The sequence below is a fragment of the Urocitellus parryii genome, chromosome 10 (assembly GCF_045843805.1).
Source record: "Urocitellus parryii isolate mUroPar1 chromosome 10, mUroPar1.hap1, whole genome shotgun sequence".
NCBI classification, from domain to species: Eukaryota; Metazoa; Chordata; class Mammalia; order Rodentia; family Sciuridae; genus Urocitellus; species Urocitellus parryii.
In genome coordinates this window covers 112,334,466-112,358,480 of record NC_135540.1, presented here as the reverse complement: position 1 = coordinate 112,358,480, position 24,015 = coordinate 112,334,466, and the positions used below count along the sequence as shown (strand labels likewise).

The window sequence follows — 24,015 nt, the reverse complement described above, 5'->3', positions numbered from 1 at the left end:
CATGAACAGAGAGAAGCATTTGAAGACATTTATCAAATTCCCTTTAGCAGGCTCACAATATTAATACATTATAAAGTCACACTATGGGTTCCATGGATTTAGGACACAGTGATACTTTTTTTTTTCACGAACTGACCCTGCACAGTGAGCTAAATTACAATCCACTCTATTTTCATTGCTTGATACTGCAATTTTTAATACTCCCCAATTAAAATTAGTGAGAATTTCCCCAACTCCATGGGAATGGCTAACTTCAATGTTAAAAGTGGAGTAGAAATACTCTTAGCAAGAAAAATGCCTTTTTAAAAAAAGATGGTGAGGTAGTGAGAGACACTCCTCAAGGTACAGTATAATAGCTGTTAGTAAGGGCATCTGCTTCCTTTACCAAGCTGAATATGGACAAACCACCTTGGAAGATAATTCAAGAAACAGGAAGTCCTCATTTCTAATGAATATGAAGTAGCAGCTGGTTGCTAAACAAAGACGTTGATTTAACTGGTGATTCATTTAAAAAAAAAAACCCACATTCTCAAAACATAAATGTACAAACTTGTGACATACCACAAAGAACCTTAGTTTGCATGAAGTCTGCTGGTTGAAATTCTATTTTTTGTTGCAGAAACATCACTCACAAGATACCATCCATGGGTGGTTTCACTAAAGTGGAGACTAGAATGTAATGATTCTTTCCACCCCTGTTTATAGTTACCTTACACCCCTTCCCTAAAATTCAATAGCTCATTTTTCTAGCAACTCAAAATCTTTCTAGACCATTACACCTGGTTTTCCTAGCAAGATTACAACTAGATCTAACTGGATTACTTAAATGGCTCATGAAATATTTAATTAATGGTGATTAAGAAGTACAATAAGAATAAATGTGTTAGGGAATGATCATGACCTGGAAAGCACAAGTGAACCCATGGAAGGTACAAGTGCACACCACAGTGTCCAGGCCCTGGGAAGAGAATGCTAAGGACATCTGACAGCAGGTCTCAGGAAGGGGATGTGCTTTAAGGGGATCCAGGTTAGTCAAACTGAAGTTAGTTAGAAAACAGATCTACAGCTTGTGCATTCTTAATCTGAAACTTCAGGATTCATGAAACTTTTTGATTGCTGATATCATGCCACAGGCGGAAAATTCCACATCTGACCTCATGTGGACAGGTCATAGTCAAAGTGCAGAGGCATTAAAAAAATCATATTAAATTACTTTCTGGCTTTGTGTATAAGGTATATATGAAAACTAAATGAATTTCACATTTAGACTTGGATCCTATTCCTAAAATAATCTCATTATCTACGTGAAATTTTCTAAAATCTGAAACAAACGAATGAAAGAAAGTCTCAAACCTAAATACTTCTGGTTCCAAGATTTTGGAGAAGGGATCCATGACTTTTATACCTTTATTTTGTTTATTTATTTTTATGTAGTGCTGAGGATTGAACGCAGGGACCCACACGTGCTAGGCAAGCACTCTACCGCTGAGTCACAACCACAGCCCAGGGATACATAACTGAATATTTTCAAAGCATCTATGTATAAAATGGTTCCTTGATAGATGGAGGATATAACAAAGAAAATAAAATTATAAGTCATTAAAGATGAGAGTAGCATAAAGCTTTCTGATAGGACCTCTTGTAATTAATAATTCTAAAAGACACAGAGATCAGTGTGGGCGACCTTGAAAAGGTGGAATTGGCTTCGGCCTTGACAAAGAGAGGAGAGCTCACTTGAGGAAAAGGAAATAGAACATATTAAACTTCTTTACACATTCGAAATCCTCCAGAATATACTTCTTTCTATACTGTGTTTCTATCTCTTAAAAGTTTGCTACTCCACTCATCAGTTTATTTACTTCCTTAAGTTTTGTATACTTGCTTCTATGTTTGTACTCTCTCCATAACAGTCCAGAACAACCATCTCTACAAGAAGGCAATTACTCCCAATGCTTATCAAAAGCCACATGCCCATGTGAGAATATCTAAAACTTAAACTTTCCAAGTACCAAACAGCAACCAAATGTATAATTTAGAAACATCATGACAGTGCCTTTTCTTTTTACAAACATGTATAGATATGCACACATATGCATGTGTGTACATACAAGCTTGTGTGTCTGCATTAAGATGGAAATTATTCCTGTTCTCCTCCAGACTCTGTGGAAAAAAGAACAACAACTGCATATCCAGAGTATAGTGTAAAGTCTGTTTTGTTTCCCTGTGGCTCCACAAACAGAGGGTGGTCCTCTGATACAACCTAGAAGTTCACTGAGTGTAATATGCTTTTCAGATATTATTCTGGCTGCAGTTTCTGCACATGTTATTCATTATTTTTCTTATTTGCTATGTAGTAACTCTCACTGCCCTGTGAACATTTGATCAGAGCACTGGAAATTTTTACCATTTAAGTAAGAAGTATATAGGTGGTCCCTTCTTACATGAGCCTTGTTTTGCACTCTTTTAATGGGATTAGCTAAATGAATCACCTTTCTGAATGGACTCTGGATAAAGATTATATAGACATGTATATATACAGACATATAATCAGGAATAATTTGAGAGATTTTTTTTATAGGTAGTCAAAAGACTTATGTGGAAAATTTAATAGTAATAATACATTATTGGTATAATTTTAAATGTATGTATGAAAATTTTTTAGGTTGTTACCCAAAACACAATCTAGTAGGATAAAAGGATAAATTATTGTACTTTGGCTACCTATAAAAGGTTAAGAGAGAAATAGTATAGTTTTTTTTTTTTTTTTTGGTACCAGGTTTTGAACTCGAGGTTCTTAACCACTGAGTCATTTCCCTAGCCCTTTTTATTTTTTATTTTGAGACAGGGTCTTGCTGAGTTGCTTAGTGCCTCACTAAGTTGCTAAGGCTGACTTTGAAATTGTGATCCTCTTGTCTCAGCCTCCTGAGCTTTTGGATTACAGGTATGTGCCACTGTACCCAGCTAAATATAGTATTTTCTAACTATTCTGAAGTGTTTTATATAGTGACCAAGTCTTGGTACTTCCTAAGCTTCAGGTAAACTCCTGGTGACTAGATCTGCTGTACTTTTCTTTGCAAGAAACCCCTTAAGGTTTCTCTTATGGATATCAGTTTGTTCCCTACCATTGAGTCATATTCTGCTGACTAGCAAAGAAATTGCAAAAAAGAGAAAAATCTAACTTATGAGATCTTACTTGAAACTTCTTGAAATAAAGTTTGTTAGGTTCATTTATGAAGTTTTAAATTGAGAAGAAATTAAAATATGCCCCAAAATTTATGTAATATGTACCAAAATTACATAAATATTAGAACTCAAGAACTCATCATGAACTTATTATTGGAACAAAAACAGCAGCTTATATAGCAAATCCTAAAAATGACACTTAGCATATAGTACATGTGAAACATTTACCTACTTCTAAGTAGAGAACCGTGCTATTCAAATGACTGATGAGTTAGCTCTCTAGTTTCCAAAACTAACATCTGATGATATCCTGACTAGTCACAGGCATTGAAGAGACTTTACATTATAGGCACTGAGTCTACAGAAATAAAATATAGACAGTTTTTCAACTTCAAGAAGGAATTTATTTCTACAATATACTTTAGATAGAAAACTTCTCTTTTGTGGAATTTATGTGGTCATATAGATAAACTACTACTGCCTTCAATTTCAATGAATCAGATGGTATTTTTTTTTCAGTAGGGAATGCATATATTGACAGTGTATATTTGATTAAGTATATGTGTGTAATCACAGATTTCCCAAACTACTAATTGGCCAACACACTTTACAAAATGTCACTAAAAAGAAAACGACTCCTAGTAGAAAATTTTATTATTGCATTCACACCAGGTAATGTAGTTTGCCTGCAATGCTGAAAAAAAAATTATATTCAACCTAGTGTTGTATGTAGCACATAGCAGATATCAAAATGGTAGTGGAACTGAATAACTGGAAATTTTATAGGAAAGCAGTTCATTTCATTAATGCCACCATACCACAGGAAGCAAATCAGCATAATTTGCTCTCTCTAGTGTATAGGCAACTACGTAAAGCATATTGGGTATTGTAAGCTTTCTCTTATGGCTGGGAAAGAGGAAAAAAATTATTAGGTAGAGAAGGAAATATCTACTTCTTCAAGGAAAATGAGTATATTCAGAATGGATTAGAGCAAGATGATCACATGCCTCTGTAGGTCATGATAAAAAATTTTTAATGTCACTGCTAGCTGTGAGCAACAGAAAATGTTAAAAGCTTTTGAGACAGAAAAAAACATGGTAGAAGCAGCATTGAAAAAATATTAATTTGGGTTGCTCAAAAGCCATTTTCTCTCTTTCTCTCTCTCCCCCCCCCCCCTCTCCATCATCTGAATATATCCCAGGACAAGAGCCATGAAAATGACAAGGAAGGTCATGGGGTCAAGGAGGCAGTTCTGAATAATAAGTGGTTTCAAAGGTGACTCTGAGGTTTCACATGCGGGTGACTGGAAAAATGAAGCCCTACCCATAAAGAGTCAGGAAGAAGATTTTCAAAGAAAAATTATTGGAGAAGTTCTAGATACTCGTAAGTTGGGAAGGAGAACAGTGGGATATCCTGGTGGAGTCAGTGGAGTATGCTGCCTGCAAAGTTAGAATTGAGCTTGAAAAGAGTGCAAAGCTGGACCAGGTGAGGTGGTGCACACCTGTGATTGCCGAGACTCAGGAGGCTGAGGCAGGAGATCAAAGGCAGCCTCAATAAAAGCGAGGCACTAAGCAACTCAGCTAAAAATGGTCTCTCTATGGATCTCTGCACTGAGGAGACAAGAGATGGTAGAGAGAGACAGGAATTTTTCCTACACAAAATAAGACCTACCTGCCTCTCTCTGGGAAACCTTGCCAATGGGAATGCTTTGCTGCCCACTGTGAACCACCTCTGCTTTCCCTTTCTAGGTGAAAAAAAATTATATGGAACCTAGCTGTGCCTTTAGGATCTTGCTCTCAGAGTAGTAGGTGCTACAGCCTCCACCTTCTTCCATTGCTGATATCTGGTTGGAGTCTACATGTCCACCTTTTCCCCTTTCCCAAGACTAGGGAGGTATGGAAGGGCTGCAGATTTATATATATTTTATTTATTTATTGTTAGAAAACCATCTTGCCCTTTATCCTAAGACCACCCCCCCCTTTTTAAAAAAATATTCCTCATATAGACAGGTTTCTTCAAGGAAACGCTCCACTTAAAAATAGCTAATAAATAGACCAGGACTGTAGCCCAGTGGGGGGCTTGCCTAGTATGCCTAGCAACCAGGGCTTGATCCCCAGCACCACAAAACACATAATAAATTCCCCTCAAACAAAAAGGAGGAAACCAAAAACAAACCCAAACCCCTGAAAAGTCGAGTGGTCAATGGAAAACTGTAGCTCAGGCTATTGACAGAAACTGGAATCTAACCTTAAAGAAGCCAGGAGGGCAGTAAATTTCAGGGTCACAAATATCAACTAACAAAATCTGTGAGAAGCCTTTGGGGAAGTGTGGAGTGGTGAATATGTGTTAGTAACTAAATGACCTGAAGAAGAGATGGTGTGCCAGCGACAACTGGGCAGGAAAGCTTCCTGCTATACTCTTTCCTTTCCATTGCCCAGGTGGAATGGGTAACCATCCTGAGGTGGATGGGACTGGGCTGGATGGAACTAAGTGGCAACTGCAAACTTTGTCTTGGTTTGAAACTTGTGAAGACTCAAAGGTCCCCAAATAACATGCTCAAAAAGCGAAATATCTAGAATCTAACAGTATATTCCCAGTGCCCTAAAAGTGAGACCACAGGAATAGTTCCTACGTTCTGCCTTGAATTGGGAGAGCGAAAGCTTTCTGGTCAACCTAAGGGAGAGGACTGTCAGCAGAAAAGAAATACAATCACTTAAAGAAAGCAGAGCTAGGGTGTGTGGGCTGGGGGTGTGGCTTTGCTTAGCATGCACGTGGCCCTGTGTTTAATGCCCAGCACCCAAGAAAGTAGAGTTAGTAAAAACAGATATAAAAAGAATTTAAAAGAAGCATGACAAAACTACACTGGAGAAATATGCAAAGACTTTAGAGACACGCAACCAGAACAAACAGTTATGATGAAAAACCAATTGAAATAGTCATATAAAAATATTACTGCTATAATAAAAAATCCAATGGTGAACTGAAAAATCAGGATGACAGGGCCTGAAAGTTTGAATAAAAAATGTGCTAGAAGACATTAGAAAAGGAATGATTGTGAGAAAAATGAAAAGAAATGGAGGAATACAAGTGTGTGTGTGTGTGTGTGTGTGTGTGTGTGTGTGTGTGTACACATAAAATATGGGAGTCCAAGGACAAAACATAAGAACATAAGAATAAAAAATTTAAAAAAAACTGATTAATAGCATTAAGAAGGACTCAGCGGTGCACGCCTGTAATCCCAGTGGCTTGGAGACTGAGACAGTAGGATTGCCGAGTTAAAAAAAAAAACAAAAAAACAGAAAATCGGGCTGGGGATGTGGTTCAGTGGTTGAGTGCCCCAGAGTTCAATCCCTGGTATACACTCCCCCCAAAAAACCCACAAAACAAAGAGGGATATCTGCGTATGTATATCTGTGTGTATATATATTATATATACATACATGTTTCATATATGTATATGTGTGTGTATGCATATGTCTGTGTGTGTATACACACACACACACACACACACACACACACACATTTGGATTGAAGGGCTCATACAGTGCCAAAAATAAAGATGAGAAAACAACTTCTACATCCAGACACATTATGGTGAAATTGAGAATAAAAAAAAATTTCCAAAAGCTTCTAAAGAGAAAAAGGAGATTACTTAACAAAACAAGATAAGATGGGCACTGGCTACACACACGAAATTACTTTTTTACTTTCAGCTCCTGTCTCTTATGGGGGTGCAGGGAAAGGAAGAGATACTAATACATACATACAGTTAAAGGGGAAAATAAGCACAAATATAATTATTAAAACTTCAGAAATAGCCACATATAGAATAGAGTACGAAACTTTCAAACCAGCAGGATAAGATCTAATCTAGAGAGTACTAGTAGTTAGAGAGAGAAAGAAAGAGACAAAAGGAAAATTAAATAAAATTGAAGAAATGAAGTCTAAAATAATAATAATTAGGATGAATGTAAATGGGTTAAATTGATTGAAAGGTTGGATTAAAACAAAAAGATCCAGCAGCGTGGCGTCTAAAAGAGATACATTTTATGACACTGATTTGATAATGCTCATTTTCACCTACTATGTTCTAAGTTCTTTACTTGTTTTAATGCATTCAATTCTCAGAACAATCCTTGACAGGTCACTATTACTGACATTTTTCAAATAATGAAATGGAGGTGCAGAGATTATATGGTTTAATTGTGGTAAAAACAGCAACTAGCAAAGCTAGGATTTGACAGAAGCAGTCTGGATTCAGACAGAAGGAATGAACAAAAAAGATTTAGAAAAAAAAAAAAGGACAAGCATATAGAAAACAAAGGAAAGCTAAGTTAGCAATTTCAATATAAGACAAAAAAGAATACAGGCACAGAAAAGGCCATAATGGTAAGAGAGAAATCTTTACATGTGACAGTATTCCTCATCAGAAATAGTCAATTAGGCTATAACAAAATTAGATTCCACTTATAAGAGCAACAAAAATATTAATTGTAGGTACCATGTATGAACTCATTTACTTCTAATAACTCCAGGAGAATGACTACTTTCATCTCTATTTTGAAGAGGAAGAAATTAAAGCCAGAGAAATTCAGTGACTTGTCACTCAGCCTCTAAGAGGTGGAGCCTGGATTCTGCAGAGTCTGGCCCTGGTGCTAAGAGCTACACCATATGGCATCACAAGCAGCGGGGACAGTGGATTGTTTAGTAAGTGGTAATGGGAGAATTTACTCACTGTGTAGAAATAAATAACATGAGATTCCTCCTCCTTCATACCACAGACAAAAATAAACTCCATATGGATTAAAGGCCTACATGGAAAACATAAAGCTGTAAAGTTAATAGGAGAAAATGTACGAGAGTGTCTTTGTGTGTGGGAAGTCCCTAATACCCCAAAGACACAAACCATACAAGAATTTCATAGAGTCCACCATGTCAGAGTCAATGATTTCTGTTCCAAGGAAGAACACCAGAGGCAGAATTAAGAAGGGAGTCACTAGAAGATATTTGCTATAATTACAATCAACCAAAAATTGATATCCAGAACACACAAAGAATGCTTGTACATAAGAAAGGACAAGAAAAAATGTTCATCATGGCTAGCAGTTAGAGAAATGCAAATCAAAACTACTCTAAAATTTCATCTCACTCCAGTCAGAATGGCAGTTACCAAGAATACAAACAATAGTAAGTGTTGGCGAGGATGTGGGGGAAAAGGCATACTCCCTCATACCTTGCTGGTGAGACAGAAAAATTGGTGCATCTAATCTGGGAAGATGTATGGAGAATCCTTAGAAAACTTGGAATGGAAATGCCATTTGACCCAGCTATCTCAATCCTCGGGGGGTGCACAAAGGACTTAAAAACACCATACTATAATGACACAGCCACTTCAATGTTTATAGCTGCCTAATTCACAATAGCTAAACTGTGGAACCAACCTAGATGCCCTTAAAAAGATGAATGGATAAAGAAACTGTGATATATATATACACAATGGAATATTATTCAGCATTAATAGAGAATAAAATTTTGGCATTTGCAGGTTAATAGATGGAGTTGGAGAATATCATGCTAAGTGAAGTTAGCCAAAAAACCAAAGGCTGAACATTCTCTTTGGTAAGTGAATGCTGATCCATAATGGGGTGTTTATGGGGGAGAATGGAGGAACTTTGATTGGGCCAAGGGAAGAGAGAGAAGGAGAGGGGGTATGAGGGTAGGAAAAATGGTGGAATGAGATGAACATCATTACTCTAGGTACATGTATCACTGCATGTGTGTACAACCAGAGAAATGAAAAATTGCGCTGCATTTGTGTACAATGAATTGAAAAGCTTTCTGCTGTTATGTACAACAGATTAAAATTAATAAAAAATAAATTAAAAAAAGAAAGGACAGAAAACCCAGCTTTTCCTTTATGGCAATATTACCATTGACTTTACATGTATCTGTTATATGTATATCAACTGTTACCATTCACAGGTATACACACAAGCAATTATTACCTTTTAAATATTTGTGTTTGTTTTATTGAACAACAGGTAGAAGTGAAGGCAGGGATGATTTTTTTTTTCCTAGCACTTATAAAGGTACCCAGCACATAGTGGGGGCTAGAAAAACATCTGGTGAATGAATGAATAAATTTCAAAAATAAATTTCTGGAGGTGAATCCTTGATATGAAGGATGCTCAACTTCCCTAGTAATCAGGGAAATGAACATCAAAACAACAAGGTGCCATTTTACAATGATCCAACTGGCAAATTCATAAATTTGGGAATGCCAAGTGTTGGTGTTTAGGTAGGGAAAGAACAACCCTCTGACCTGGATCTGGGTGTGCACATTAGCACAGCTGTTTTGGAGAACTGCGACAATTCTGACTGGGATGAAATACACATATACCCCATAGCCAAGCACCCCATTCCTTTCCTACATACACAGCCTAAGGAAACTACTGCCATGTTCACTGATGCCCTTTTCATGGCAGCAAAGACTCCAAGGCAACCTCTGTGGCTAACACCATGAGATCAATGTGCACTGGTATAATGATAAGCAGCAGGCAGAAGAGAGCTCGTTCTACATTTGGTGACACGGAAATGCGTCAAAGACAATAACAAGGGCAAAAAACTATACTAGAATATTATTATCATAAACAAACACTCAGGCCCCAATTTAATAGATACAGAATAAGATGTTTTTCATAGACACACAAAGTAGGGCAGATGGATGGTGTGTGTGGTGGTCAGTTTTCATCACTGTGACCAAAATACCTGACGTGAACAATTGAGAGGAGAGAATGTTTAATCAGAGGTCTCAGTCCATGGCTGGCTGACTCCATTGCTCTGGGCCTGAGGTGAGACAGAATCTCCAGGTGGGAAGGTGTGCTGGAGGAAAGCGGCTCAGCTTATGGCAGCTGGGAAGCGGGGGGGGGGGGGGGGGACTCTGGGAACTAGGAATAAAATATAAGCCCCAAAGGCATGGCAACCTGACCTACCTCCTCCAGCCACATTCCACTGGCCTACTGGCCTACAGTTATCATCCAGCAGGACAAATGATTAATCCACCAAATTGATTAATCCACTGTTCAGGTTACAGCTCTCACAGGTTCATCACTTCACCTCTGAATGTTCTGGCATTGCCACATGAGCTTTTGGGGGACACCTTGTATCTAACCATAACAGATGGGAACATGCTAAATCCTTCAGAATGCTTCCTAAAATGGGGATAAAGGGCAAACCATAATATATAAAAATCAAGGAATTGATATTCTTTAGTTCAATATTCTAGGAGGGCTACTGCTTGGGGAAGAGACTAGTATGCAGATCTTCCTGCCTGGTTCCCTTGCTGGCATGTCCTCTAACCCCTTGCTGGCAGCCCCTTCTTATCCCCCCGCCCCAGAACAGCGGTAAGATGCTGCACTACAGAGCAGGATCAGATGCTTCTGAGGCCCTAAGCTCCCCATCTCTCTCTTGCTGTGAGATGTAAATTATCTACTGACATCTCATTTTAAAACAGACTTCTGGAAATACCCATATTTTAAGGTTTTTTTTTTTTTTTTTTTGGACCAAAAGCACAGAGAAAGAAATTCCACAGGACCATCAGACTGGTACCATAGAAAATCAGTCATCTTTGAGGAATCATGGAGAAAGGGACACAAGTCAGGTGAGGCAAGATGGGCAAACGCCTCAGTTTTTGAGTAAAGAGAAGGAACAGCCTGGAAATCTCTCTCCCTGGGGAAACCAGGAAGGCTTGGGTAACTCCATCAGGATTTTAGGAAAATTTGGTCAGAATCAACTCCTTCCATGGCCATTCAAGAGCCACAGCACTGTTCCAGGGTTGAGCAGATGAATGTCTCAGGGCTGAATCTAGACAGCAGTCTGTTTTTATTCTTCAAAGTGCACGGAAACCACACTCATTCATTTACATGTTGCCTACAGTACATATTGCCTGGAGTTGCGTTCTTACTCTACCCACAGAGTTGAGGCAACAATTCAATGTCACAATGTGATAGAGACTGTACAGCAAGCAAAGCCTAAAATATTTACTATCCAGGCCTTTTTAGAAAACGTTGGCCCACTCCATCCAATATTCCCTTTCTCATTGAGAATGCTACTTGGAACATTCATGCCTCAACTAAAAGCCTGTTCTACAACCATTTCTTGTCTTTCTGGCTCTCTCCTTGGAAACACATCTGTTGTTTTTCAAAACCATCTTTTCCCTGGACTACTGTCTCCTTTCTCTCTGCCCAATAGTTGCTAGAAAAGCCAAGCCTACTCTCTGGCCTGGTCTTGAAACCTGGAACCCTAGTATGGTCCACACTGATTTAATAAAATGAAAGTGTCACTGGAAATCATCCTGGGTCCATGTAGAACCAGTTACACCAAACTAACTCTGCTTCCCTTTCCCAAACAATAGGATCAATAGGCCGAATGGGTCAGAGGTATGCCACCTGTTTCACATATCATGTCTTTAGCAAATCATAACGGAAGGAGAACTGTAAGCAATGTGTTATGCAGATTTGTATTTGAAGACTATATTAGAGCCCTAGTTTATTGATTTATGCAAAGCTTTAGGGAAGTATTTGGTGAAAAGCTAGATTTCTGCATTTAAAATTGCTGCGGAGAAAAAAATTCATCAAGGATTTGAATGTAGTTGTGGGAGATACACATGCATATTCAAAGTTAGTAAAATATGAAACAGAAAAAGCATCAACTGAATGAGATATGATTTATGAAGGATGGTGATGGATATCAAAATAGCAGTTACCCGTCAAGGCCAATAACTAAAGAAAGCATGAAAGTGCTTCTGGGGTATAGGTCATGTTTGGGTGAGAAGTGTGTGCACTGGGTGAAAATTCACTTTTTGTGCAATTACGCCTATGTGCTTCTCAGTACAAGGGAACTCTGCCAGAATTATATAATCTGCAATTGTGTTAAGGGTGTGTGTGTGTGTGTGTGTGTGTTCAGGTGATGGTGGCTTAAAAAGCCACATCTAAAACTATACAATGTTGAATTATGGTGGTTCACTAGCATTTACATTTCTCATATATTTGTAGATATTTTACTGTCAAAAATGGACTTTTTGTTGTAGCACATCAGCACTGGCTACTAGGCTGTCAGACAGACATGCAGTTCCTTTAACATTACCAGACAGACAAACAAATGAGATGGGCAGGGGTGAGCAGATGATTATGTTAAATAAAAATGTGGGCATTTTTGTAAGTTATAAAATTTATTCGCCGTGTCCTCTTTTAGCCATACTTACATGAAAGGAATTATTCCCTCACCATTTCCAACATTTATTCATATTTTCTTGGAAGCAAATATAACGTTGACATTCATTAACAGTTTGTCTTTTCAAAGCCAAACATCTGCTTGGCATCCAATGGTGCTCACAATTTTCTTTTCCTTACAGGAATGTCTGTAGAGCATTTATTAGCTTCATTTGTGCTTTATGACTACCTTTTAAATAGAACATTTGTTTAGAGAAGGTTTGAAAGCTAAAGACAATCCCAAGAGATTCAAGAAGTCGATCTGCCTTTGACCCTTTATTTAATGGACTCGTGCTATGACAGAAAATATTCAAAGTGTCCCTTCAGACCTCTTCTTGGAGAACCTTTGATCAGAGTTAGGTGAAAGGTTTGGCCTGGGATGCCACTCCCAAGTGACGATGCTCAATGAAGTCAAGTGTTTTTTTTAAGCACTACGGGAAAATGGCCTAAAAGAGGGGTTTAACTTTGATTAGGGATGTTGCAAGTAGGGAAAAATGCTGACTCCAATTTAACTTCTGCTTTTCAGAAGACATGAGTACATAAATTATGTAGAAGAACGGTGATTACTAGACAGTCTAAAAGCTGGAGGCTCTAAGCCAATTTTCAACCAACTGTCACAGAACATAAGTTTCAAAATATGTTTAAGCTAAACTGACAACTACAGAAAAAATGTCAAATTCTTTGAAAGGCTGGGTTACGTGAACTGATGAGGACCTCAGAAACCACACGCTATTTAACACACAGCAACAGTTCACTGCAACATTCCCAGTCTGCTGGAGGGAACAGTAAAAGAGGCAGAGCAGCTGCTCCCTGGGATTCGGCTGATCTAAGCAGTAGAAAGGCTATTCCTGGCAGAGTGGCCAACGGGAGGAGAGTTCATCCAGAGACTGCAAGGGCGATGGGAGGTCCTCTGACCCAGATGCTTTCAAGCTGGGATGGAACGCCCCAGGAAGGGTCTCTGTGTGTGTGCGTGTGTGTGTGTGTGTGTGTGTGTGTGTTTCCCGCCTTTCCATGTCAGAATAGCTTCACTCTTATCTGCTCATACGTCTAGGTCCCCAGGAGGACTGTTATCATGGCTAAATTCTAATCTCTTCATTTCACAGGTCATGAAACCAAGGCCACTGAGGTTCCATTAGGTAGGTATCCAGAGTGCCAGAGAGGGAGAGTCAGAACAAGCATTTCCTGAATCTCCAGTCAAAATGCCATGATATCAACTATACAAACTAGAAGGCCTCAAGTCATAAGGCACTGGTGACCGAGATCAGGAATTATTTATCTAGAACTTTGAGATAGCTGTTCATTTCAGCTAAGTCCACAAATCTGCATGAGTCCGATAGCAAGTTTTTTCCTTTCTCTTCTTGTCTAAGGAGTTTAAGGGGTTCTGTGAAGCCCCTAAAATGGTGCATGTGAGCTCACCTATTTGTGTGCATGTGTGTTTCTCCTGGAGGAAGAAACAAATATTCTTCCAGAGTATCAGTGATCACACAAATAAGAATCAATGGGATTGACCAGGGAAGTAGAAGGAAAGTACCCTAAAAGAATGGGAGTAAGGGGCTGGGGATGTGGCTCAAGTGGTAGCGCGCTCGCCTGTCATGTGTGTGGCCCGGGTTTGATCCTCAGCACCACATACAAAGATGTTGTGTCCGCTGAGAACTAAAAAATAAATATTAAAAAAAATTCTTTCTCTCCTAAAAAAAAAAAAAAAGAATGGGAGTAAGAGGGAGGAAGCATCCCTAAAATGCTGATGCTATAACCAGAAACATGTATCAGAAACTACCTGAAAAGTGAGTGCATGCTTCCCAGGAAATAGCTCAGGTTACCCAGGGAAATGAACACCACGGTGAAAAGACCAGCCACACAGTGTTTGTGAACACTGATAAAAACAGATCACATTCTACTTCTTGGGTCAGCATGCTTCACCAAACATATTTGAGGTATAACATTCAACCTACATTGTGTAAACCAAAACCAGGACTCCAAAGCCCTGAACGATTTGGGGGCCCTGGGAGGGATTAGTCTTGTCTCAGGATATTCCCTTCAGAAAATGGTGGTGAGAGGGGTGATGACTACCAATGGAGCGCAACTGGCTTCTTTCCGTCCAGAGGGAAGCCCAAGGGCAAACGCTCATCCGTATAACTGTGTCAATGAGGCAAACACTCAAAACTGCCTTCTGCCCTGGATGCTGATAATGTCAGGGAGGAAAGTGGCTGATGTAATCCTGGAGATGGGAGGAGGAACATGGAGAGACTATTATCCATTACAGGAAGTCTCTTCCTGCTGCTTCCACTCTGGCTGTGGCTAGAAAGAAGACGGCAGAAGGTCTGGTTCTGAATTATCTTCTTGTGTGTAGATTGACAGGCAGTAGAATGGAAAGCAGCTTCAATTTGAGGGAAAAGCCCAGAAAGCCAGCATGAACACAGACAAATTTGGGAAACAGTACCGTACTGTATTTTGAAATAATACTCGGTATTTATCTGGAGCGTCTATCTAATGGAGTAAAATGGAGAATTTCCTGAGGCTGGAAGATTGCAATCATCTGAGAAATGAGAACTGACACTGGGGTTTAATCGCCAAGAATGATACACAGACTTGCCCACCTATTCCCCTCACGTGACAGAGGCATTATCATGGAAATTACACTTGGAGGTCGGAGAGTTGAAATGACAAGAAGATGGTCTGTGCCAATAGTTTAAATGTCAAGAGGCACCAGGCCAAGAAGGTGCACAGACATAAATCCAGCAGTGGCACTGATGTAATTAGAGGCTTAGGCCAATTCTCAAAGCCAGGCCGGAAGCTGAACCATAGTCCTTATGGGAAAAGAGAGCATGAAGGTAATTAGAAAAAAAGAAAAAAAAAATGCTGAGGAAAGATATTTTACTTAAAGGAAAAAAAAAAAAAAAAAAAAAACACAACCCTGAAATAAAACTCAGTGTCTGCATAGGGACCTTCATGGTCCTCAAACATGCATAAAACAGAACCAAGGGAGGAAGGGGCCACACACATCTTTATAAGCTCAGTTTCAGAGCTGAGCTGCACGTGTATGGCAGAGTGTGTGTGAGTCCCTCCCAGGGTCCCTTGGGCCTGGAGGAGCCCTGAGATCCATGTGACTTGTGAGCATACAGGACAAGGATCTTGGGAGGGAATTTCACAAGCACAGAACATATTTCTTCTCCCTTGACTCTGCTTTCTAGTTTTTCCCTCCCTCTGCTATTGTTTAATTTTGTGGTTCAACTTTTTGAAGAATGGTGGGAGGTACTGTGTTAAGCAATGCTTTAAAAATGAAGCTCAGCTGCAAAGATTGCGTTACGAAAACTGGCCTCCCACATCTTTCAAACCCGTTGTGACTCTGCTTAAAACAAAACGTCAGATGCAAGAAGGACAGCAGGTAGTGAGTCTTACTCGTCTTTGTAAGCACAGCATCTGTGCCCAGCACACAGCAGGCACACATGGATGCCCTCTTAAGGAACCTGCCACTTTATTTGCATAGCCCTGTCTTCTGTTCTGTGTTCTATTTCCAAGTAGAAGCCCCTAGGCTAACGCTCGTGCTTTTGAGCAATCTTTTCTTGATCCTTATGAACCCATTAGTGAAAATGATTAAGTGACCAAATCTGGCACAAAATTATCCTGATGGAAGGGTGTCAGAGCCAAATGTGAGCAAGACCTTGTCAAGATATTAGCAAGGAACCAAGAAAAGTCACTGTAAAAGCAGATTTTAAAAAGCATGAGGCTACCCAAGTAAAAATGAGAGTCAAAATCATTTCCAACTCTTTCTTCATGATTAGGCAAAGAACCTAATTGTTACTAACATTAAACATCTGCACAGTCTATTTTCCAAAAGCTTTATAATAACATTATTTATTAATATATGCCAAAGAGATGAAAAATAGATTCTATGGCTAAAATAGATTTCTGGGAATAATAGGCAGCTCTTACTTCTCTGAATATGACCTAAGTTTATAAGTTGAAGTGATGCTTATATAGGATACTTATTAAGTATGCTTTAAATTCTATTTCAGGAAGTATATTTCAATTGAAATTTAGGAATATCTACAAGGTATGAATTATAAGTACAGAGATAAAATCATATACAGGATATTTAAGTGACTAAACCCAGAACTGTCCCCCTTCCCAAAATTTTTAAAAGCATAACACTTTATTAGTGATTATAACTTTTTTAAAAAAAAACAAAAGCAAATGACAGTTTTAAAGATAATGTAAAATACACAGATTCTGAGAAATTTCTTTGGAAGTCTACTAACACCTTGTCTCTCAAGGCGATAAAGTGACTTGAAAAAGCACTACTCTGAGCCTAGTCTGCCCAGTGGGTAAGATTCAATAAGTGGACGACAAAGAGGAGAATCCTTAGGTTTCATGGTGATTAGAAGGGAGGAGATGGGGCTAATTTTATGGATTAGAACAGGATAACTCAAAGAAGATTTAAATTTAGGATATAGGCAATATTATAAATTAGCAGGCAAGGGACCATATAGAGTCAGTAATGAGCCTCAGAAAGATGCTCGGCTATTTGGAAAATGACCCAGTTTATACATCCCATCCTGCTATTCCCCCAAAACAAATTCTGGCAGTAGGATCAAAGATTTAAGTGTAGAAAACAGAAGGCTAACAGAAATAACTCAAGATGGAAATGCAGGTAACTAATCTTTTTTTTTTTTTTTTTCCAAACGTGTGTGCTGGGATTAAAGTGATAGCCTTGTGCATTAAAACACTCACTGTACCACTAGCTGCATCCCTAGCCCCAGTAACCAATTTTAAGTACAAATAACAGCTGGAAAACTGTGGATTCAAATTATGAATAGTACTTATTGATGATTGTTAGGGCTCACATTCAAAAGCTCTGCTGACAAATTCCATCCCAGTGTGTGAACCTCAGGTCTTGAGTGAATGAATTGGGTAACCTCACATTTACAGATTCTGAGTAGGATAACTTCAAGGAACTTTTAAAGATCAAAAACTTGATCAAAAGATAAAGTTGCTTTTATTGAAATCTGACAACATTGAGAATTTACCTGCAGCAAATGACAGCTTTGCACGACAAAGCTAGATCCAGGAAATACTGCCGGACTCCGAAGGTTAAGGCATACTTGAGGGTCTTCCCATCAATTATAAGAGCAAAATCATTCTCTTTCCGAAGAGCATCCCCAAGGGTATTACAGTGCCGACTGAGGGTTTCCCTGGTTGCCTGGAATATTAAACACAAAGCCCATCAACATTTACTCCGTTTGTTCTACTCACATGCCTTCAGGATGTTTGGTAACTACATTTAGTTATCTTCAGTGTTTTTTATCTTTCAAATTGCTTTTGCAAACTTTCACTCATTTGGGTCTCACAATAGCCCCTTAGAAGAGATTGGACAAAGGTTATCTGACAAACTCCACGGAAGTCACACATCTGCTGGCGGCAGGGCTGGGCTGGGACTGCAGGTTACCCATTCCTTGGCTGACTCTGCAGTCTTTGGCTCATTATTCTAACCACACAATCACAATACGGCAAGAATATTTTCAGTAAATTATCTTGTTAAAAACCCAACCACTGTTCTAATTTATGAACTAGTCAAAATTGCTTTGCCATGAACCAAGGGGAAAAGTTGGGGAATACAATTTCAATAATTTATGGGTATTCTCTCAAAAGTACTCAACGCTATTGAAATTTAATTCACAGAAACCTTGAGGAGGAAATGCAGGATTTGTAATCTCTTGCCACTTCATGAACTGGCTTCTACAACTTTAATCATAATTTTGTGATACTGTATTTTAGCTAGAGATGGTGACATGTGACTTGAAAATCTTTTTTTTTTTTTGGTCAGGGATTGAACCCAAGGGTGCTTAACTACCGAGCCACATCCCTAGCTCTTTTTAATTTTTTTTTTTTTTTTTTTTTTAAGATAGGGTCTTGTTAAGTTGCTTAGGGCCTCACTAAGTTGCCAAGGCTGGCCTCTAACTTGCCATTCTTCTGTCTCAGCTTTCCAAATTACTGGGGTTGCAGGTGTATGCTGTTGTGCCCAGTTTGGTTTGGTAATCTTGAGGGATCAAATAAAAGAAACCCTCCCACCAATGAAGACTTCACTTTTAGACACAATGAAAACCTTCACTGTCAAGAAAAGCTTTGTTTGCTTCAACCCTACAGAAGGGATGCATTTGTTTTCTCTGTCTAGAATTGCTTTCCCAGCTTTTCAGAGGGAAATAGTTTCTAGATATTTAGTTTTTCTCCCCAAATCCTATAGACTTCCTATAACTTAATGGAGTCAACTTCCTGTTTCAATGAGCCCTAACATTGTGAAGAAACACAACACTGTCCCTGCACAGGGAAACACAAGGAACAAAACTCTGCTAACAAATTCCATCCCAGTGTGTGAACCTCAGTGTGTATGAACCTATTAGATCATTGTTCTGAGGGCTAAGTCTTTAGTTATAAATATTAAATAAAATATATGTTTATATAATAAAATACAGGTATGATAAAAATATAATACCGTCACATCATAATTTTTATTATATTGATAGCTTGTATGATTAATGTTCCAATTTAAGGGTGTTGCATAGTCATTTCACAGTTAATTCACAAAGAGGGAGGTGAAGGCATAGGTAATTAAAATTTTATAGGGGGGATTTTCGAAGGTGTTTCTGTAAATGTATTCAAATGTGGTTCACACTATGTTCTGGAATTTCAGAATCTGTTTATCAAAATAATAGACCACATTGTACTGTAAAATGAGACTGCCCAACTTTCCCGACACTGGAACTTCACTCAACAGCTTCACGGCTACCCTCCCCTCTCCCCCAGACCCCATTACCTACAGTGACACAAAGGACCACCAGATAGAATTCTTCGAGAAATTTTCTGTTCACACTTTACATTGGGGGCTGTTTTAATTTACAGGCCTTACTCTATTTCCTGCTGGAAATGTTTGGCCCAAGAGGATTTAAGAGAAGGAGGTGAAAAATACCCACGAAGTTCTTTAAGCAGAATTTACTGATGACAATTTATAGCATACTACCCTAGATTGTTTTAAAAACAATTTTGTATTGAGTAAATGAAAAAACAAGGAAGTCAATGAACTGACATAAAATACTTACTATGTGCTTTACACCAGGCACTTTTTTTTTTTGGTATCAAGGATTGAATCTGGTGGCACTTAACCACTGGGGCTCTTCCACAGTCTGTTTTTAATTTTTTTTTATTTTGAAACAGGGTCTTGCTAACTTGCTTAAGGCCTAAATTGCTGAGGCTGGCCTTGAAATTGCCATCCTCCTATTCAGTCTCCTGAGCCACTGGGATTACAGGCATGTGCTATGGTGCCTGGCTCACACTGGTCACAGTTTTAAGGGCTATATGTATACATTTAAGTCCACACTTAGTTTTAGCCTGTGCACAGGTGCTATTTATCTCCCTTTTGCAGTTGAAGAAGATGAGACAGCCCTATATCTTAGTTCCCTGATCAAAATCCAACTGCAATTAAATTCAGAATTAAATTTTTGTGCTAGCTTGTCTTTCTCTGCCCAATCCAGGAAAAAGAAACCATACTTTGGAAGTACCAGGCAGAGCAAGTCATACAATGGAATGCCCACACCATTTCTTCAATTGTTTCCCTCCTCATTTACCTTTCATCTTTTTTTTTTTATTTCTACCTATAGAGCTCTCATACAAATCTAAAACACAAATTGTGTCTCTTCTTGCTCTACAATCTTTCCAGAACTTCTTGCTGCTGCTGAGATGACCTGAAAGCTCCTTAAAATGGTTCTTACCGTTTCCCACACTCTAATCTCACCTAGGATTCTTCACAGCACCCTCTGCCATCAGGACTCTTGCATTTCCCTCTCCGCGAATGCCAAGCCTGCCCTACGTACGGAGCTCCTGGGTCATTCCATGTAACTCAGCCTTTGCTAGCAAAACCCTTCGTCCTTTGAGGAGAGAGATCAGGACTAACCTGCCTCCCCGCAACTAATAGTACCTGTAATTACATGTGCTCAGGAAACGTAGTTATTGAATGAGAGAACTGATAAATAATGATTTTATTCCACTGTCTGCATTCCATTTCCCCTTTATTATCACTTCTGATTATGGGGGTGGGGGTGGGAGAGGAAGGGAGGTAGTGAATGAATATGTATCTTCTTTTCCTTGTTCTCTAATTTTCTTTCCTTTACTTTCTTTCTTCTTCTTTTTTTTTTACATATTTATTTAATTATTTATTATGGTGCTGGGGGTTGAACCTAGAACTTTCTGCATGCTAGGGCAGTGCTCCACCAACTGAGCCACCTCTCCAGCCCTATTCCCTAATTTTATAGGGAACAAATAATTTATTACTTCAACAGTCTTTCAAACACAGGCATTGTTCACTAAACTGCTTCTGTAATTTGTTTTGTTTTAAGTTATTGCCTGAGTGACTTCTGAGCTGACAACCTGAAATGAAACCTGAGAAGGACTCTGGGAGAACTTTAAGTTTCTTTAAAGATCAGCTGCAAAAAGCAAGTCAAGTGGACCCAGCACTGTGAACTGTCCTCATTAAGACCCACCTGTGGGTCCTGCCTTCCCCATTCTCCCTCCTTTCTCAGGCATTCTCTCACACTTTAAAATTCATTGCAAACTCTCTTATTTGTGGCATCAGTACCCCTGGGTTTCCTTGGTGACTATCACAGATCTTCAACAAATCAAGAGGTGTCAGGAGATAAAGAGAGGTAACATTTCAGGAGGGGAGTGGACACCTTCCCACAGCCCTCTCTTCTGTCAGCCTTCCTAGGGTGAAGGTAACAGCAAGGACAGAGCTGCAAACATGTTCCTATTTTAGTTTACAGTTTTATAAGTAGCTCTGCTCTTGGCTGTGTGCTGCAAGTTACAAGTTATGTTTTATCCTTATTTACTGCTGGGAGTATTTTAAAATTCTTTTATTTATGAAAGTCGATTGCTTCTCCCCTAAGCCTGGGAGTCATACTTTATGGCCATATTGCATTGAAGCTCATCTCCTGTAGCTCTAGATAAATTTATTACGGTATTAGCTTCTGCTTTGTTTTTCTCTTTGGCTACTGAAGGGGGAAATGTTTAAATATTTAAACTTAGTGACTTGAGAAAGTGAAGATACATAATTGAGAAGCTAAATCAGAAAGAGGATCAAAGACCACAGAACACAACACGATCCAAGCCCTGTATTCTCTTGTTCTGCTTGTTTTTATTTGTGGGCTGAATATGAAGGAGTATCAGAGAGGCCTTCTGAAGTAAAGGCAGTTGGTGGGGGACAAGTAGGAAACGGGTCAGGCCAGAGTGAAGGTGGCCAGACAGATAAAGGAGGAGCCATAGGTGATGTGGGATTTGTGTGCACCAGCAACTGGGGTCTTTCTAGTCCACTCAAGTTCACTCTCCCTGTGCCTAGCACCCTACCCAGCAAGGCATTCCCAGTACAAACCTCCCACCAAGCTTTCCTGTCTTGCCTGTTTCAGTTTCAGTGCAATCAACAGGGCTTCTCCCCTCATTCTTGATAGCACAGAAAGGAAAAGGCCCTTTTGAGAGAGGGCAGGCTACTCCAGGCCTTTTCTTCTCTCCTGATTACAAATTTGGCCCTTGTCACTCAGCAAATGTCTACCTCCCTCACCGAGAACATTCACACACTGATGCAAGAATAAAATTCCTCCAATTTTCTTCCCTTAAACTTCCCCTTCCCCTGAAGTCTGGAGCTGGATTTGAAACAACAATCTAGCTCCTTTCCTTGCCCTATTCCACTCATCCTCATTCTCCCCATGGGCCCTATTTTTTTTCAAGGTCATTAAGCCTACAAACAAGATCATGATTTTCTTATTTTAAAATTAATGAATAAATAAGCCAAGAATCATTCCCTTGACTCTATTTCCCAGAGTCCTACGGGTGACTGACAAGACTTCCATCTCTGGATTCTCCAAATACTTCATTTCTGCTTTTATAACATGGCATGATGTGTGGTATCTTGTCTGTTTGTATCGCTACCTTCTGTTTGGGATGAGGCCCTGATGAAGAGATAATAAAAAGAATGACCTCATTTATCAGTGATGGCAGAACACCTTGTGGGAAGTTCAATTGGCTTTCTCCTGTGACTACTTTGAGGATGGTTTTCGGCTGCTTGTAAAACTCTTGTATAACCTTGGACACTCTGAGTTAGAATAAAGAAAATGTTACTGTGCTTTTCTTTTTATAGAGGACATGGAGCACAGAGGTAATTAGGATCCAGCATGGCCTCAACATCTAATTCTCCCTCAAATAATAAAAATTATCTAATGAGTATAGCAGGATGAACTCCTAGACTAGCAACTTAGTGATCAATCCAGGTGGTAGAACACTTGACCAAGAAGTAAAGATTATCTACTGGATTTATAAGAAACATGCCAGTTAACATGTTCACAGAACACCCTCCAATAAAATAATATAACACAACAGCTATCTTTAGGAAATCAGAGACTGGAAGCCTTATCGTAATCTTTTCATTACTTCTACATGACCTCCAACAAGGAAACCCTTGATAAAAATCACAGAGAGCGCCTTAGACAATGAAACCCGACACTTTTCAGTTTTAGACTGAACTACATTGGAAGCCCTGATTTGTTTGAAAAGTATCATAGTACACAAGTTGTCATTTTCACTTTGGCAAAACTCCGCTTGGAACAGTCTAAAGAACCCAGAGGCCAGATGTGCAAAGAACATGTTAGGCCACCTAAGAACTATGTTTTTGATGGCCCCAAATGTAATGTTGCAGAAAAGCACCTGCTAAAAAAAGAAAAAAAAAGTCTCTTTTCACTATTTTCCAGTGTCTAGTCCCTTTGTTTCTTTCCTGATTCCTTTCAGAGGTTTACAGGAAAGATATTTTTACTTAGGAATAAATCCAAGGAACACCCTAGTGGAGAATGTGGAAGTGTCCCTAAGGAAAGGGAAGGAAAAGCCCATGGCCTTCAACTTGAAGACAGTTAGCCAAGAGTTCAGAGAGCAGAGACAGAGCAAAGAAAGGTTAGTGAGCAGAGTCTGACACACATTGCCTAATGGTAGTGCCTCTCACACCTTGCTCTGGGGCCACAGTTACTTACTTGCAGTGACAGCTGATAATGTGTGATTGCTCATATATATTCCAGAGGACGGCCATCAGCAAGGGTAACCCTAAATAAAAAAGGTAAAAGGAAAAAATCCTACCTATATTTATTTATTCAAAGTATATCTTGGTGTTTGGGTCCAAATACAAATAAGTACCTGGCATTTGTATTTATCCCTAGCCATCTACTAAGTGGGTGCAGGTAAGATGATAAACTTATATTACAAGAAGTTTTCTATTCCCAGGAAGAAAAAAAAATAAAATATATATATATATATATATATAAACTCTGGAAATTGCACTTAAGCTTTTAAAGGCATTATTTAATAGTGGATTTATTTGTTATGGGATGAATGTTTGATGTCCCCCCAAAATTCATATATTAATAGTGTGATAACATTAGGAGGCAGGGCCTTTGGGAGGTGACTACATCAAGGAATGGAGACCTCATGAATGGGATTCATGTCTTTATGAAAGAGATCCTGGAGGGCTCCCTTCCCATTC

The 24,015-nt window shown here is 39.0% G+C and overlaps 1 protein-coding gene across 2 annotated transcripts in view; it reads right to left on the bottom strand.

Moving 5' to 3' along the window:
- The window catches only part of Atp8a1 (ATPase phospholipid transporting 8A1), a 214,804-nt gene that overhangs the window by 51,771 nt on the left and 139,018 nt on the right, over positions 1–24,015 (bottom strand). For both annotated transcript variants that reach the window (XM_026386651.2, XM_077803452.1), the window contains one exon: positions 17,480–17,652. In XM_026386651.2, coding sequence (XP_026242436.1) covers positions 17,480–17,652 — 173 coding nt within the window. The remainder of the gene's footprint in view (positions 1–17,479; positions 17,653–24,015) is intronic.